The sequence below is a fragment of the Daphnia carinata genome, chromosome 6 (assembly GCF_022539665.2).
Source record: "Daphnia carinata strain CSIRO-1 chromosome 6, CSIRO_AGI_Dcar_HiC_V3, whole genome shotgun sequence".
In the NCBI taxonomy this organism is placed as follows: domain Eukaryota; kingdom Metazoa; phylum Arthropoda; class Branchiopoda; order Diplostraca; family Daphniidae; genus Daphnia; species Daphnia carinata.
The window spans coordinates 3,782,372-3,796,100 of NC_081336.1; the positions used below are offsets into that span (position 1 = coordinate 3,782,372).

General features: G+C 35.5%; 2 protein-coding genes and 2 long non-coding RNA genes across 6 annotated transcripts; 2 read left to right on the forward strand and 2 right to left on the reverse strand.

The window, feature by feature from the left end:
• Nucleotides 1-1,222: 1,222 nt before the first annotated feature.
• On the reverse strand, nucleotides 1,223-1,942 carry LOC130690084 (uncharacterized). The gene is made up of 3 exons (XR_009000879.2): nucleotides 1,865-1,942; nucleotides 1,629-1,811; nucleotides 1,223-1,534 (listed from the first exon to the last, which is right to left on the reverse strand). It is a non-coding gene; the product is annotated as an uncharacterized LOC130690084 (long non-coding RNA).
• Nucleotides 1,943-2,504: 562 nt separating this feature from the next.
• On the forward strand, nucleotides 2,505-2,836 carry LOC130690086 (uncharacterized). The gene is made up of 3 exons (XR_009000881.1): nucleotides 2,505-2,586; nucleotides 2,640-2,711; nucleotides 2,763-2,836. It is a non-coding gene; the product is annotated as an uncharacterized LOC130690086 (long non-coding RNA).
• A 3,220-nt stretch (nucleotides 2,837-6,056) lies between these two features.
• LOC130690066 (uncharacterized) lies at nucleotides 6,057-7,911 on the reverse strand. Of its 3 annotated transcripts, none has more exons than XR_009000875.2 (7): nucleotides 7,840-7,911; nucleotides 7,715-7,786; nucleotides 7,517-7,656; nucleotides 7,268-7,446; nucleotides 7,112-7,205; nucleotides 6,860-7,042; nucleotides 6,057-6,788 (listed from the first exon to the last, which is right to left on the reverse strand). XR_009000875.2 is itself a non-coding variant. In XM_059495717.1 (6 exons), the coding sequence occupies exons 1-4, from the start codon at nucleotides 7,865-7,867 to the stop codon at nucleotides 7,285-7,287; spliced, it is 402 nt and encodes a 133-aa protein (XP_059351700.1). In that variant the 5' UTR covers nucleotides 7,868-7,911; the 3' UTR covers nucleotides 6,057-6,788; nucleotides 6,860-7,205; nucleotides 7,268-7,284. The 3 variants fall into 3 exon arrangements, 1 of the variants encoding a protein (XP_059351700.1); XR_009421195.1 differs by having other exon boundaries at nucleotides 6,057-6,633; nucleotides 6,702-6,788; nucleotides 6,860-7,205; XM_059495717.1 differs by having other exon boundaries at nucleotides 6,860-7,205.
• A 3,808-nt stretch (nucleotides 7,912-11,719) lies between these two features.
• Nucleotides 11,720-13,688, forward strand: LOC130690042 (molybdopterin synthase catalytic subunit-like). Its single transcript, XM_057513004.2, has 6 exons — nucleotides 11,720-11,983; nucleotides 12,049-12,161; nucleotides 12,244-12,431; nucleotides 12,985-13,070; nucleotides 13,134-13,299; nucleotides 13,363-13,688. The coding sequence occupies exons 1-6, from the start codon at nucleotides 11,855-11,857 to the stop codon at nucleotides 13,686-13,688; spliced, it is 1,008 nt and encodes a 335-aa protein (XP_057368987.1). The 5' UTR covers nucleotides 11,720-11,854.
• The last annotated feature ends 41 nt before the right edge of the window (nucleotides 13,689-13,729 follow it).

The following is a 13,729-nucleotide window of genomic DNA, read 5'->3' on the forward strand; positions in this document are numbered from 1 at the left end:
CCCTGAACTATAGTTCAGGAAAAATCGCGATTTTGGCCAAATTGGACTTTTCGCCAAAAACAGGTCAAAGTAGGCCAGACACACCTTAAATTTCACGAGGATTACGAAAATCATATTCGTTTTGTTGTGGTCATAGTATTTCTGGAGATATAGGCTACTTCCGGTCACTTTCGGTAAAAAAAATTTTCAACTTGGCAAAAAGTAAAAAATGAACATTAATATTTCAAATATTTTAAGCATTTTGATCATAAATGAAATGGGGTGGCGGCTTTTTTCGTGCTTGTTTTGCTATTTCACTATTGGTTGATCGCGCGAGTTGCATATACTTATAACACTACTTCGTTAACAGAGACTACTAGCATTATGTATCACACTAATGGAAAGGTATACTTGATAAGTATAGATCATAGCATGAAGAAATACCTCTAGCTATTATTATAACCTTATCATGCACGGCCATCTGATGTACAGTCATGTTTAAAAATAAGCCCGACTTTTTCTTATTTTACGTTACGCTATAGCTTACTGGTACGTAATACTAATAGCTCTGAGGTAGAGCGTCTGACCACGGGAATCGAAAATCAAGAGTTCGAGTCACGTCTGGATCGTCTGTGCCAGAGATTGAGCTACGATCCCCACTGTAGACAATATTTCTTTGCACAAAAAATGAATCACTCTATTGTATTTATAGGTGACATTCCGAGACGGAAATATTAAATTGCGTTGGGACGCACAACAATATTATTACAAGTGCAGATGGGTTTCCTTCAAAAGACATGGAAAAATAGTTAACTAATTTACAAGACTCATGGATCTATGGTTGAGCATCGGCGTCCCACGCCAGAAATCAAGGGTTCAATCCCCTAAAGATTCAAAATGGAATTAAATAAACATATGTAACTCCAAACGTCAAATTTAATACACAATCCATGTATATTCAATTCAATATCATTGAAGCACTAAAAGTTGTAGAATCTCCATGAAGTGAGATTAAAGTGTATCGTTCCATAAATAATGAAGTCGTATAACAACGAAATATTCGCTTAAAATTGCGAACAGCAAAAATTGAAATTATAACGTATACGTCAATAAAATGACATTACTACATAAATAATGAAATGTTCACAACAGAGAAAAGTACAATGCAACTCTACGACACTAAAAAAGACAAGATGCGTAAAAATATTTTTTTTAAGAACTTGTATTGACAATATTCTGCGGATGAGGACCCCCACGTCCCCTTTCCAGACAGCGCACTCACAACCTTTGCTGCTGATCACAGTAGGGGCATGACCCCCTACGGGCTTATTACAAATCTAGGGGAAACGGGGCCACAGAAAAGAAGGGAGCCCAGATATGCACTTTAACTTATGAAAATAAAATGTTTACTGTTCGGGATGAATCAGCAGTTAACCGTGTAGTGTGAGTAGCGGTCTTCAAAAATCTAGCCTCTCTATTCGTTTTCTATTTCTGAAACAGGGAAATGTAAGTGCTGGACATCTTTTACAGTAGCTGCAAAATTTCATCATGAAACCTGGAATGAAAAAGAAAATTCAGATCAAGGTAAAATGGGCCATAGAAAAGATGAGAAACCTATCTTTGTGCTTTAATTTGAAAGATACAAATACCATAACATGGGAGATGTGGATTACATTTTCAATGGGAACTTAACCATGCCCATCACTTTGAACACACCACGAGTGAAGGCTGGACCAAAATATCTATATCCTTTTCACAACACAGACAGTTTTCAATTGACAATATGTAAACCATCTCTATGGGCTTGACATTTGGAACTTTCCTTTCTGTAACTAAAGATATTTTAGTTAATTAACTCATGATTTCTCAACCATCAACTAAATACCGAATTGTTTAGGAAGACGTCTTTGGCAGAGTGGTAGCCATTGATAGAAAATCCATAATTTTTGGCGGCATCTTCGATTGCTGGAAAGACCAAACACCCTTCATGAAAAAAGAAACAAGATCCAATTACTGCAACTGAATATCATCAGAGTAGCTTCAACCAAATATTCCAATTTTTGTCAATGAGGGGACAGTTCACTAAAGAAAATGTGAGCCTTCTTTATGCATCACTGTTCTAGTTATAACAAACAGTCAAAGTTTTCTCACAGACTGGATGGGAAAATGGAAAAGGTTTGTCCCTAGAAAACCCCACCAACCAGTACTGTCACGTCACTGCAAATACAGTGAAGGAAATTCAAAAGTTATTTAAAATTAAATAGATATTTTACCATCAGAATGTTACTGCAACATATAGTTGTAATATATGCTTACTCTAAGAAAAATTTATCCCATTGTAGAGCAGGCCTTTATGGCAATCCGTTTTACATGAAAAAAAAAAAAAAAAATGGCGGAAAAAAAAAAATCACACTTTTTTCTCTTTTTTCTACCCGTAGCCATCTATCAATCGGTTTCGTTATTACAGGCATGTAAGCAATTTGAGTTAATTGTATCCCATTAGCAGTTAATGGAGTAGCGTGGCTGGAGAAAAACGCGTGGCTGGAGAAAAACTCGTGGCTGGAGAAAAATATTTAAAAATGGATAAGATAATAAAAGATAAGGATGGTAAGTATAAACATTATTTTATTAGTTTTCAATTATTAATTATTGTTTATTAGATAAAATTATGAAGCTGCAGGCTCAATTTTTTCAACAGCACAGAATCTTAGATGACAACAAAACTAAGGATGGTAATATGAAATGATTGTATTTGTGTTCTTTTATTCATTTGTGTTTTTTAGCTCAAACTTTGTGTCTACAAGCTCAGTTACTGGAAAATAACAAATTAGAACTGGACACTTTTAAAACAGAGAAGGAGGTTTTCCAAACTCATCCCTAACTGAACGTGAGGATGAGTTGGCATGTAAGTAAGTAAAAACATTATTATATTGGTTTTCAATTATTAATTATTGTTTATTAGATCAAATTATGAAGCTGCAGGCCCAATTATTGGAACAACACAAAATATTAGATAACAGCAAAGCTAAGGATGGTAAGGCCTAATACGTAATGATTCTATTTATTTGCTTTTATTCATTTGTGTTTTGAAGCTCAAATTTTGAGTCTACCAGCACAGCTAGGGGAAAAGAATAAATTGGAACGGAACAGTTTCCAAACAATGAAGGAGGTTTTTCAAAACTCTTCCCTAAGTGAACGTTAGGATGAGTTGGCGTTAGGCGAACACAGTCAGGTACCTAAACTTTTCAAATAAGAATTCAAAATAAGTATAGAATTTTAAAAAACAATTATTTATTGTTAAGTTATTCAATCCACCACCTGACAGTGTGTTAAATTTAAATTCTGTTAGTACTGTACTAAAAGAATTGTTAGTAATAAGTCCATGCAGCGAAGGAACTGAACAATTGTGGGACCGTATTTGGGCCGAAAATGTGTGTGGTACGGAAACCCAGAAATCTATTGAAAAAGTATTTTTAATGCTGTTATTTTGCATTCACAGAATTTTAGCGGGGGATCAAGTAAAATCTGGAAGTGTTACATGATGGAAGAGTGAGCCTACAGTTGAAAAACACTGAAAGTGCATTACCATTAAGGTATGAGCTGCTTCTCTTGCTAAAGAACAACTTGTCCTTTACGTTCAGAGTGTTGGTGAAGCTGGGTACTTAAATGGCTCTAAAAATGTTTCACTTCGCTGGCATTGCAGTGATGAACATCATACATGGACTTTTTAGGTATGAAAGGAATTTTCTTGAAAATTTTTTGAATTTATGACGAAGCATTTCTCCTCCTTTTTGCCACCCATGTCTAATCTAAAAAAAAAAATTATCCAATAGGAAAGGATTTTCAGCATACTGGGAACACAACTATCAACAATGCAACATTCTATGAGTGCTATTTTATCATTCAAGAGCCTTATACAATGATTTTTATCTGCAATTTGTATGGCCTTTCCCAAGCTTCTGCCATAAGTTGAATCTATAAGTCATGTAAGTCACATGAGCAACAATTGAGATGCTTAATGGTGTTGTTTTTCTTTTCTCAGTATAGGTTAAAGAGTTAAGTTAAGACAATCTAGCACATTGTCCAATGAGAAGTACCATCTTGTGTTAATGAATCCAGTACAACAGCAATCCTTTATAGTTCTGTCACAGCTAGAAGCTTCAAATAATTCTGCTTCTCTGTCTAAAGAACAACTTATCCTTTACGTTCAGAGTGTTGGGGAAACTGGGTACTTAAATGGCCCTAAAATGTTTTAATTTTGCTGCCATTGCAGAGATGAACATCATACATGGACTCTTTAGGTATGAAAGGATTTTTCTTCAAATAATTTTAAATTTATGACGAAGAATTTCTCCTCCTTTTTGCCAACCAGGTCTAATCTGCCAAAAAAAATTTATCCAATAGGAAAGGATTTTTATGTACTGGGAACACAACTATCAACAATGCAACATTCTAGGGGTGTTATTTTATCCTTCAAGAGCCTTATACAATGATTTTCATCTACAATTTGTATGGCCTTTCCCAAGCTTCTGCCAGAAGTTGAATCTATGAGTCATGTAAGTCACATGAGCAACAATTGAGATGCTTAATGGTTGTTGTTTTTCTTTTCTCAATATAGGTTAATAGTAACATTGGATCTGAAAAGATTCTTGGTTGGGGCAAGACACTGAATAAATTGTATTGATTGGATGGATGACATGACATTGCTATACTTAATTCGGATTCCCCAGACGGTATTTGATATTAAAAAAATTGAAGTGCATATCTGGGCTCCCTTCTTTTCTGAAGCCCCGTTTCCCCTTGACTCATAATAAGCCCGTAGGGGGTCATGCCCCTACTGTACGGTATATATAAAAACAACATATACCGAGGTTTGGAGGGCTCTGGCCGGAAAGGGGACGTGGGGTGCCGCTTCGTCCGATGATGTGTTCACGGAGGGTGACGTGGCTGCCCACAAATCCGAACTAAAGGTTAATCGCTCCTGTAAAAATGTTCCAAATCTTCAGCTCTTCTTCCGGCTTCTCTTAGCCAATCACCGGGTAATCTCCCCGGTGGGTCAACAAGGCAGTGTCTCCCCCTGCCTGGGTTGACGGCAACTTTTGAAAAGGCTATTGTGCCTTTTTAAAGTTGCAAAAATAATTGTAATGTGCAGAGAATTGTCAATAAATTTTTTTTTATAAAATATTTTTTGCAAAATTCGTTTCTTTCATTGTCTTTGTTAGCTTTGTTCACACATTGCATTTATCAATTTTTTTTTGGCTTTGCTTTATTTGTTTTTGTCACATTAGATGGTAAGGTGACGGGTATTGGTTTATCGTTTATCTGTAAGCATTCTATTATTATCCAGGGATCGAACCCTGGATGTTCGGCATACCTCGCCGATGCTCTACCAATGAGCCACAAATCATATGATTTTAAGTTGGCTTTTTTTTCTAGTCACTTGTGGACTTGCATTTACACTTAGAATAAAACTGAAATGCAATTCTGTAATATACTCTTCTACATTATTCTACTTCATTTTTACACATCTACTGAGGTTTGAACCCAGGGTAACAGGTATCGCAGATAAAACCTCTACCACAGAGCTAAGAACCTTATGGAAGCAATAGAAAGATAAACATATAGTTGTGAAAGACTGCATAAACATCCTAGACGATAACATATGATATGCGATAATAAAATATTTAGATATATCTCGTGGCTCAATGTTAGAGCATCGGCGTTGCACGCTGAATGTCTGTGGATCGGTTCCCATACGAGTAAAACATAATACAAAATTACTTCATAAAATATCCAGATTGTTACTTAAATCTAAGTTGAAGAATTCAAAGAGTGTAATAAATAATACTTACAGATAAACGATAAACAAATGGAAACAATGCTTACCATCAAAGGTGACAAAAACAATGAAGGTGAATTAAGCAAGCTAAATATAAAAAGTGTAACGTGTGAACACAGCGAATACAGACAATGAAAGAACCGAATTTTGCAAAAAATATTTTATAAAAAAATTTTTATTGACAATTCTCTGCACATTACAATTATTTTTGCAACTTTAAAAATGCACAATAGCCCTTTCAAAAGTTGCCGTCAACCCAGGCAGGGGGAGACACTGCCTTGTTGACCCACCGGGGAGATTACCCGGTGATTGGCTAAGAGAAGCCGGAAGAAGAGCTGAAGATTTGGAACATTTTTACAGGAGCGATTAACCTTTAGTTCGGATTTGTGGGCAGCCACGTCACCCTCCGTGAACACATCATCGGACGAAGCGGCACCCCACGTCCCCTTTCCGGCCAGAGCCCTCCAAACCTCGGTATATGTTGTTTTTATATATACCGTACAGTAGGGGCATGACCCCCTACGGGCTTATTACGAGTCAAGGGGAAACGGGGCTTCAGAAAAGAAGGGAGCCCAGATATGCACTTCAATTTTTTTAATATCAAATACCGTCTGGGGAATCCGAATTAAGTATAGAAATGTCATGTCATCCATCCAATCAATACAATTTATTCAGTGTCTTGCCCCAACCAAGAATTTTTTCAGATCCAAATGTTACTATTAACCTATATTGAGAAAAGAAAAACAACACCGTTAAACATATCAACTGTTGATCATGTAACTTACATGACTCATAGATTCAACTTCTGGTGGAAGCTTGGGGAAGGACATACGAATTGCAGATTAACATCATTGTATAAGGCTCTTGAATGATAAACTAGCACCTGTACAATGTTGCATTGTTGATAGTTGTGTTCCCAGTACATGAAAATCCTTTCCTATTGGATAAAATTTTTTTTGGTAGATTAGACCTGGTTGGCAAAAAGGAGGAGAAATTCTTCGTCATAAATTCAAAATTATTTGAAGAAAAATCCTTTCATACCTAAAGAGTCCATGTATGATGTTCATCTCTGCAATGGCAGCAAAATTAAAACATCTTTAGGGCCATTTAAGTACCCAGTTTCCCCAACACTTTGAACGTAAAGGACAAGTTGTTCTTTAGACAGAGAAGCAGAATTATTTGAGGTGTCTAGCTGTGACAGAACTATAAAGGATTGCTGTTGTACTGGATTTATTAACACAAGATGGTACTTCTCATTAGACAATGTGCATACTCTATTACTTTACCTCATACCTTAATGGTAATGCACTTTCAGTGTTTTTCAACTGTAGGCTCACTCTTCCATTCTGTAACACTTCCAGACTTGACTTGATTCCCCACTAAAATTCTGTGAATGCAAAATAATAGCATTAAAAATACTTTTTGGATAGACAAAAAACCGAAAAGTACCTAATTCATGTTTTATGTCAAACTCGTGCTATTTCTGGGTTTCCGTACCCATTTTCAGCCCAAATACGGTCCCACAATTGTTCACTTCCTTCGCTGCATGGACTTATTACTAACAATTCTTTTAGTGCAGCACTAACAGAATTTAACTTTAACACACTGTCAGGTGGTAGACTAAATAACTAAACAATAAATAATTGTTTGTTTAAATTCTATACTTATTTTGAATTCTTATTTGAAAAGTTTAGATACCTGACTGTGTTCACCTAATGCCAATTCATCCTCATGTTCAGTTAGGTTTGAGTTTGGAAAAACCTCCTTCACTGTTTGGAAACTGTTCTGTTCCAATTTGTTCTTTTCCTCTAGCTGAGCTTTTAGACTCAAACTTTGAGCTACAAAACACAAATGAATAAAAGCAAATAAATAGAATCATTACGTATTATGCCTTACCATCCTTAGCTTTGCTGTTATCTAACATTTTGTGTTGTTCCAATAATTGGGCCTGCAGCTTCATAATTTGATCTAATATGCAATAATTAATAACTGAAAACCAATATAATAATGTTTATACTTACCATCCTTTTGTTGTATTATGTTATCCATTTTTCAATTGTTCCTCCAGCCACGCGTTATTCTCTCCATCCACGCTACGGAACTAACTGCGAATGACATCCATTGGACTGAAATTGCCTCTCCAGTAATAACGAGTCTGAGCGGTAGATGGCTACGTACCGGAAAAAAAGAAAAAAGTGCGATTTTTTTTTTTTCCGACATTTTTTTTTTTTTTTTTATGTAAAACGGATTGCCATAGATTTATACCGCAACGACCCACCAAACGGTATAGCCATCTATTGGTAAGGTATCCAGATTTACTTCATTCAACGGCTCCCGATGTTCAAGAAGTTAGCGGCTTGAAAATAAGACCGACAAAAAAATAAGCCCGACTTTTCCAAAACCGAAGTTGGCGCACTAGTACAGTACAGCGCGCTTGTACAAAACACAAAACAGCGTTATCGTATGGCAACTCGTTGTACCAAACCCCCCACCCCCCCCTCCCCCCCAAAAAAAAATATCGGCCTTTTTTTTCTGTTTTACTACAATCGCCCTCTACCGGTAAATTTTTTTACCTAGTTCTCTAAATACACTCACCAAATATGCGTCGCTTTAGCGCTGTAGCGTTCTGGCGCTTGGACTTATTTATTCGGGCTTAAATTTTTTTCGGCAAAAACTGACACTCAGCGGAATTGGTTGAATATCACAAGGTATACTCAAATTGAATGCTGATTCCGATAAAATTGTTGTTTTTTTCATTAAGTCAACCATTTTGGAAATACACTGAACATTTCTGCTGCATCGCGCTAGCGTTGTACCGTACTGGCGCGCTAGCATTTACGTCAAATGTTTGGTGTATTTCAAAAACGGTTGAAAGGACGTCTTTAAGATTCTCAATATGGTAATGTTAAAATACGAACCAACTCGGAATCAATGAAGGATTTATGCAGGATGTTTTGATAAGTTGGGATTCTAATATAAACATAAAAGAAAAATGGTTTTAAAATTTTTGAATTAGCGGTTCATTAGGATTTATATCGCTTCATTTGAAGAAAACAAAATTTTTGATAACACAATTTTTTTTTTTACGATTTAGAATCATTTTCTACAGTGGTTTCAAAATAGCTTTCTGCAGAAATCTGGCAATTAATCCAAACAATACAAGCTTTCTAACTTGCACCTTATTTCCCTTTGCACTAATATCCTTTCTTACTAAAGAAATTATTTCCATAATTAGTGTTAGTACCAGCTAAAATATCAAACTCTTGAAAGAAAACAAATACAGCTTGGTAAGTCAACTTGGATACCAAGTGACATCACATCATGTTACATACGTTAGTTTTGTTTACAGTTCACAATAATCGCACAAATAGCCAAACGAAACTCCCGAATCTGTCCATCTTATTTAACTCACCCTGCCGTTAGTTTTAATCAACTTATTGCAATAACCTTCATTTACATTTCGTACTTAAAATATTCAATAGTCTCGCCCTAACGTAATCAGATTTTCACTTGAAGACTCACCTGTGTATTCTGGAAATAACAAAATTCATTATTCAGAGCTATCAACGATCTCCTAATCTTTAGCTGATGTACAAACAAGTGGTATATTTAAAAAAAATTAAAACCCTTAGTGATTATTTGTACCAATTGCTTTAACTTACGGAAAAGTATAAAATCCTTTGAAAGCCAGATATGTCTACCAAATCTTCAAAACTACACGTTCCCAGCACTGCCATTCTCTGGAAATGTAGAAAAACGTGTGTTGGATAACGAAAGGCGGACGTGTATGACATTGGTGATCCGCAGAGCACCGTCTGCCCTTACGCTTTCCCTTTCTTTTCGCATCCAGTCAATTTGGAATTGGGGAAGATTTTTCCACTTGGTATCTCAAATTATGACGAAATCCATAAAGCTGGAACTTGAAAAACAAAGAATAATAAATAAATAAAATAAGCATCTGATGCGAAACATCGAGGGATTACAGACTTCCCTAGAACGCTAAACCTTATATACACAATGTAGATTTGTCTCACTATGAAGTTTGCCCTTGGTAAGTATATAACACAGATACCATGGATTTTGAAATAAAAATCTTAATAACTCATAAACAGAAGTGATCGACAATCATTTAGCGGTTCTAGACCAGTAGGTGATTCACAATTAATTGTATCCTGAACATTAAGTATTAAATCAATTGAAAATTGTGTCAACGTATAAATACTTCACCTTTCATATGATTTCATGCAATTAATTCCAGGGACTCCAAACTGCATCACTTCATTGAAGACAGTAGTACATTAACTATAAGAATTTATAGAAAATCTAACTCCAACCACATAAAATAACAAATAGTCAAAATAAGCATCAATTCATCAGCTGAAAGATTTGGTTGTCCTCTCCATTACAGATACAGTGGTTAAGTTGTTTTGGCATAAACAATTTTTAAGACTCAATTTTTGGAAATACAAAAAACGAAAAACATATTTGAAATTACCTTAATCCATGTTTCAATACAGCCACTGAAATGTTTTTAACGCTGTCATATAACATTGCATCTTTTTCCTGCATCACTTGTAGGTGCAATTACATGGCAAGAAAAAAAGACTATAATGTGAGCTTTTCGATAGTAAATTCTTAATGTTTACATGACATTTACTAAATCAATCCAATTCCAATATCTTTCTTCAATACCACGTACCAGCAATATTGTTCGTTTGTTTTAGTTTTCAAATTGCAAAAAACATTACGACGTATTTCTTGGTCACACTGACAAGGATTTGGTGAACAGCGGTGTCGTAGAGGTCGACTGCGACTCCACGCGTTGTAGTCACCATTTTCCATCAAGCTTACTTTGCGCAAATAGTTCTTGGCCTTCAACTAGCCTTAAATGTGCTGCCATCTGTTGATAATAAAAGATATAACTTTAAAAAGAAAAGGAATTCAATAAAAATTATTAATTATATTCGAAAATAAATGTTGATTTTGAAAAAATCGTTCGTGTTTTCACCAAACTATCCGTTTTCGAAGCATACCAAACAACTCTGCTGTAGCGTACTAGCACGACAGTTACGTTTACTCGTTTTTTTTTACGTATATAACGAAAACTTTAAGTGCCCCGTGAAAACAAACTTGATTTTCGTAAATTTCGTATAATACCCAATCGAAATTGCGCATAACTTGTTACATTTAAATTTTGCAAAAACAGAAAAAGCTCATTTTTAAGCCCGACGTTTTAAGCTCGACTTTTTAGTTAAAACGACACGTTTCAGCTTATACGTTTTGTCCTAAAATAAACGCAGATTCCGGATAAAATAATGCTTTTCCTATCAGGTTATATAATTTCCGGAGAAAAGCAATTAGCTCCCCTACTTTTAATTATGAAAATTCAAACCTATACTTCCTACGTAAAAAAAAACAAGCAAAAAACAGTATTTTCGTGGTCCTCGTTGAATTTGAATCTGGATCATATATTTTTATAGCTATATCCAATCTTTGAGGGCAAAAAATTCCACAAAGAAGTCGGTTTATTTGTAAGCCAAATATTTTTATTCTTCAAAAATCCTTGAGTAGATAAAACAAGGAAATCTGACAACAAGACAAGCGAATATTATTTTCCACCTGTTGGAAAACCATGTGAATAACTGACAGTAATCACAGTCAAGAGCTCAAGACATGCTGTCAGACTTGATCAATGGATGAAGTAGTTATTCCTATTCTTTTCTTCGCAAAAGCAAAAGAGTTAGTGGGTAAATATTCGGACAGCATTTGTCTCACCCCTACAAAAACTACAGGAACAAATTTGTTAGGCATCATTTTAGCAAAATTTCCATCGCTCGAGCCAATATCAAAGAACATTGTTCTCGCCGTGAACGAAGAATACGTTGAGCCTGATCAACTTTTAGATATTGAAAATTGTAGAGAAATTGCAGTAATTCCACCACTTAGTGGGGGATAGTATTACCACGTCATTTTTTGACAGTGATTCTACAATCAATCACTATTGTTGCTGGCGTTTGGTGCAAACACTTTTGTGGAATGGATATTATTACGTTGGTAGAAGACAAATTGGATGTCACTTTTATCTATTCTCAAGTGGTTGAAAATTCCACTGGAGCAGTGTCATTATTTGTTGGAACTACAAGAGATAATTATGAAGGGAAAAAGGTAAACCCTACTATGTTCACTTTGATTTTGTATCGTACATCTATCACCTTGCTATAACGTACCAGGTTATTCGTCTAGAATATGAAGCATTCGTCCCAATGGCAGAAAAAGAAATAAATAAAATTTGCCTGAGAATTAGAGAGAAATGGAAAGTTAAAAACATTGCCTTCCATCACAGGTAAGTCAGCACTTTTAAAATATTAAAATAAAATAATAATGAAAATTCAGATTATAAAGTCAGATATTCCATGATGTTCTAGATTGGGAATAGTTCCAGTGGGTGAAGCTAGTATAGTAATAGCCATTTCTTCTGAGCATCGGACTGAGTCTTTAGAAGCCGTTCAGTTTGGAATTGACACCCTAAAAAAATGTGTACCAATTTGGAAAAAAGAACTTTATAGTGATGGAGCCCCTGAATGGAAATCTAACAAAGAATGTCCATGGACAAGTAAACCAAAAGCACCTCACCCTTAGATATTTCTATTATCCACATACTTCCCAGGTAACACCGTGTCGAACCGACATTATTTGTTTCATGTTGGAACGATATCGGTGTAGAATTTTTAAAATTCACAACTTTTTCATGTAATAACTTCACCTTCACAAGATATCGTGGGGGACATGGTCATTAAAAAATGGAGTCGTATTGCTATCGATCCATTTCGAACCTGGGGAATCATTGTATGTAAAATAAAAAGCTTCATGGTTAATATCAGGAAAAGTTATAAACTGACTGGAAATCAAACAGAATGTGCCTTTAGATTTTACAGAATCGAGTTCCTTGACTTTTATAGAAAAGGAGACGGTCTTTCTATGAAATATGGAAATTTTAGAGATGTTTACGTATATAAACTAGCATATTCTGCTTCACTATGCTGTGGAAGGCAAATAAATCGTCTCGTCTTCCAGTAACATTTAAATCGAATTTTTATGAGCGTCAAAACCTGTAGTTACGATTTTTAACATGCTTGCGAATTCTGACTGGATGTTTTGAATTGTAGAACGAGAAGATGAAAACCCAATCAAGCGGAAAATACTGGACTCTGGAGCTACCGACTGCATTCAGATCAAGGCTTCAAATTCGGAAGTATGGCATTTTAAAGAGCTGCATCCAACTCCGTAAGAAGCATTAATTTTTTTCGTTCTTTAGCTAGAAAAAAGAATTTCGGCTTTTATGGAGCGCAAACGAGCGGAATCGGACGTATTTAATATTCAAGAATTCTGTCATCGGCTACCACTGGATGAGTCCGAGAATTCATGTGCTCGCACAGAGGCAGTCCTTATAAGTAGAAAAGATAGTAAAAGCCATCTTAAAGGTAAAGATTTTTCACTACCGTTTTCCGCGGAGATGGTATTAATCGCGTTTTTTTGCTAATTAGTCTCCAGATGTGTTAATATGTGGGGACCCCAGACGCATTCAGAAGTTCCGGCACTATCATCTGCAACTACGCAGTTGAAACCAACACCTGCCATACAGGAGCGCCTTCAAAACATGGAAAAACATTTGGGTCTTGTCAAGGAACAACCAATTCCGCTGGATGTATATGGACGCCTAAAAGCACTTGAAGATAGAATTCTACATTTAGAAAGTATTAGTCCCGAATATTTTGACGGTTCTTTGAATCTCCAGAATAGTAAAGATGAAGAGGACGTGATGGCAAAAATTGATCAAAGAATGGAAGAATTACGTAGAAAATTAGTCTAATTCATTAATTTCATAAGGTCACATAATGTAATGAATTATTT

What these genes read in the sequence shown, in the direction of transcription:
- LOC130690066 (XM_059495717.1), bottom strand. Translation starts at nt 7,867, where the DNA reads ATGGATAACATAATACAACAAAAGGATG. An exon ending in CATAATACAACAAAAGGATG is followed by an intron (nt 7,787 to 7,839) that starts GTAAGTATAAAC and finishes ATTGCATATTAG; the next exon opens with ATCAAATTATGAAGCTGCAG. An exon ending in CATTAGGTGAACACAGTCAG is followed by an intron (nt 7,447 to 7,516) that starts GTATCTAAACTT and finishes TTTATTGTTTAG; the next exon opens with TTATTTAGTCTACCACCTGA.
- LOC130690042 (XM_057513004.2), top strand. Translation starts at nt 11,855, where the DNA reads ATGGATATTATTACGTTGGTAGAAGACAAATTGGATGTCACTTTTATC. An exon ending in CAAAGAATGTCCATGGACAA is followed by an intron (nt 12,432 to 12,984) that starts GTAAACCAAAAG and finishes TTTGAATTGTAG; the next exon opens with AACGAGAAGATGAAAACCCA. An exon ending in TAGTAAAAGCCATCTTAAAG is followed by an intron (nt 13,300 to 13,362) that starts GTAAAGATTTTT and finishes TTTGCTAATTAG; the next exon opens with TCTCCAGATGTGTTAATATG.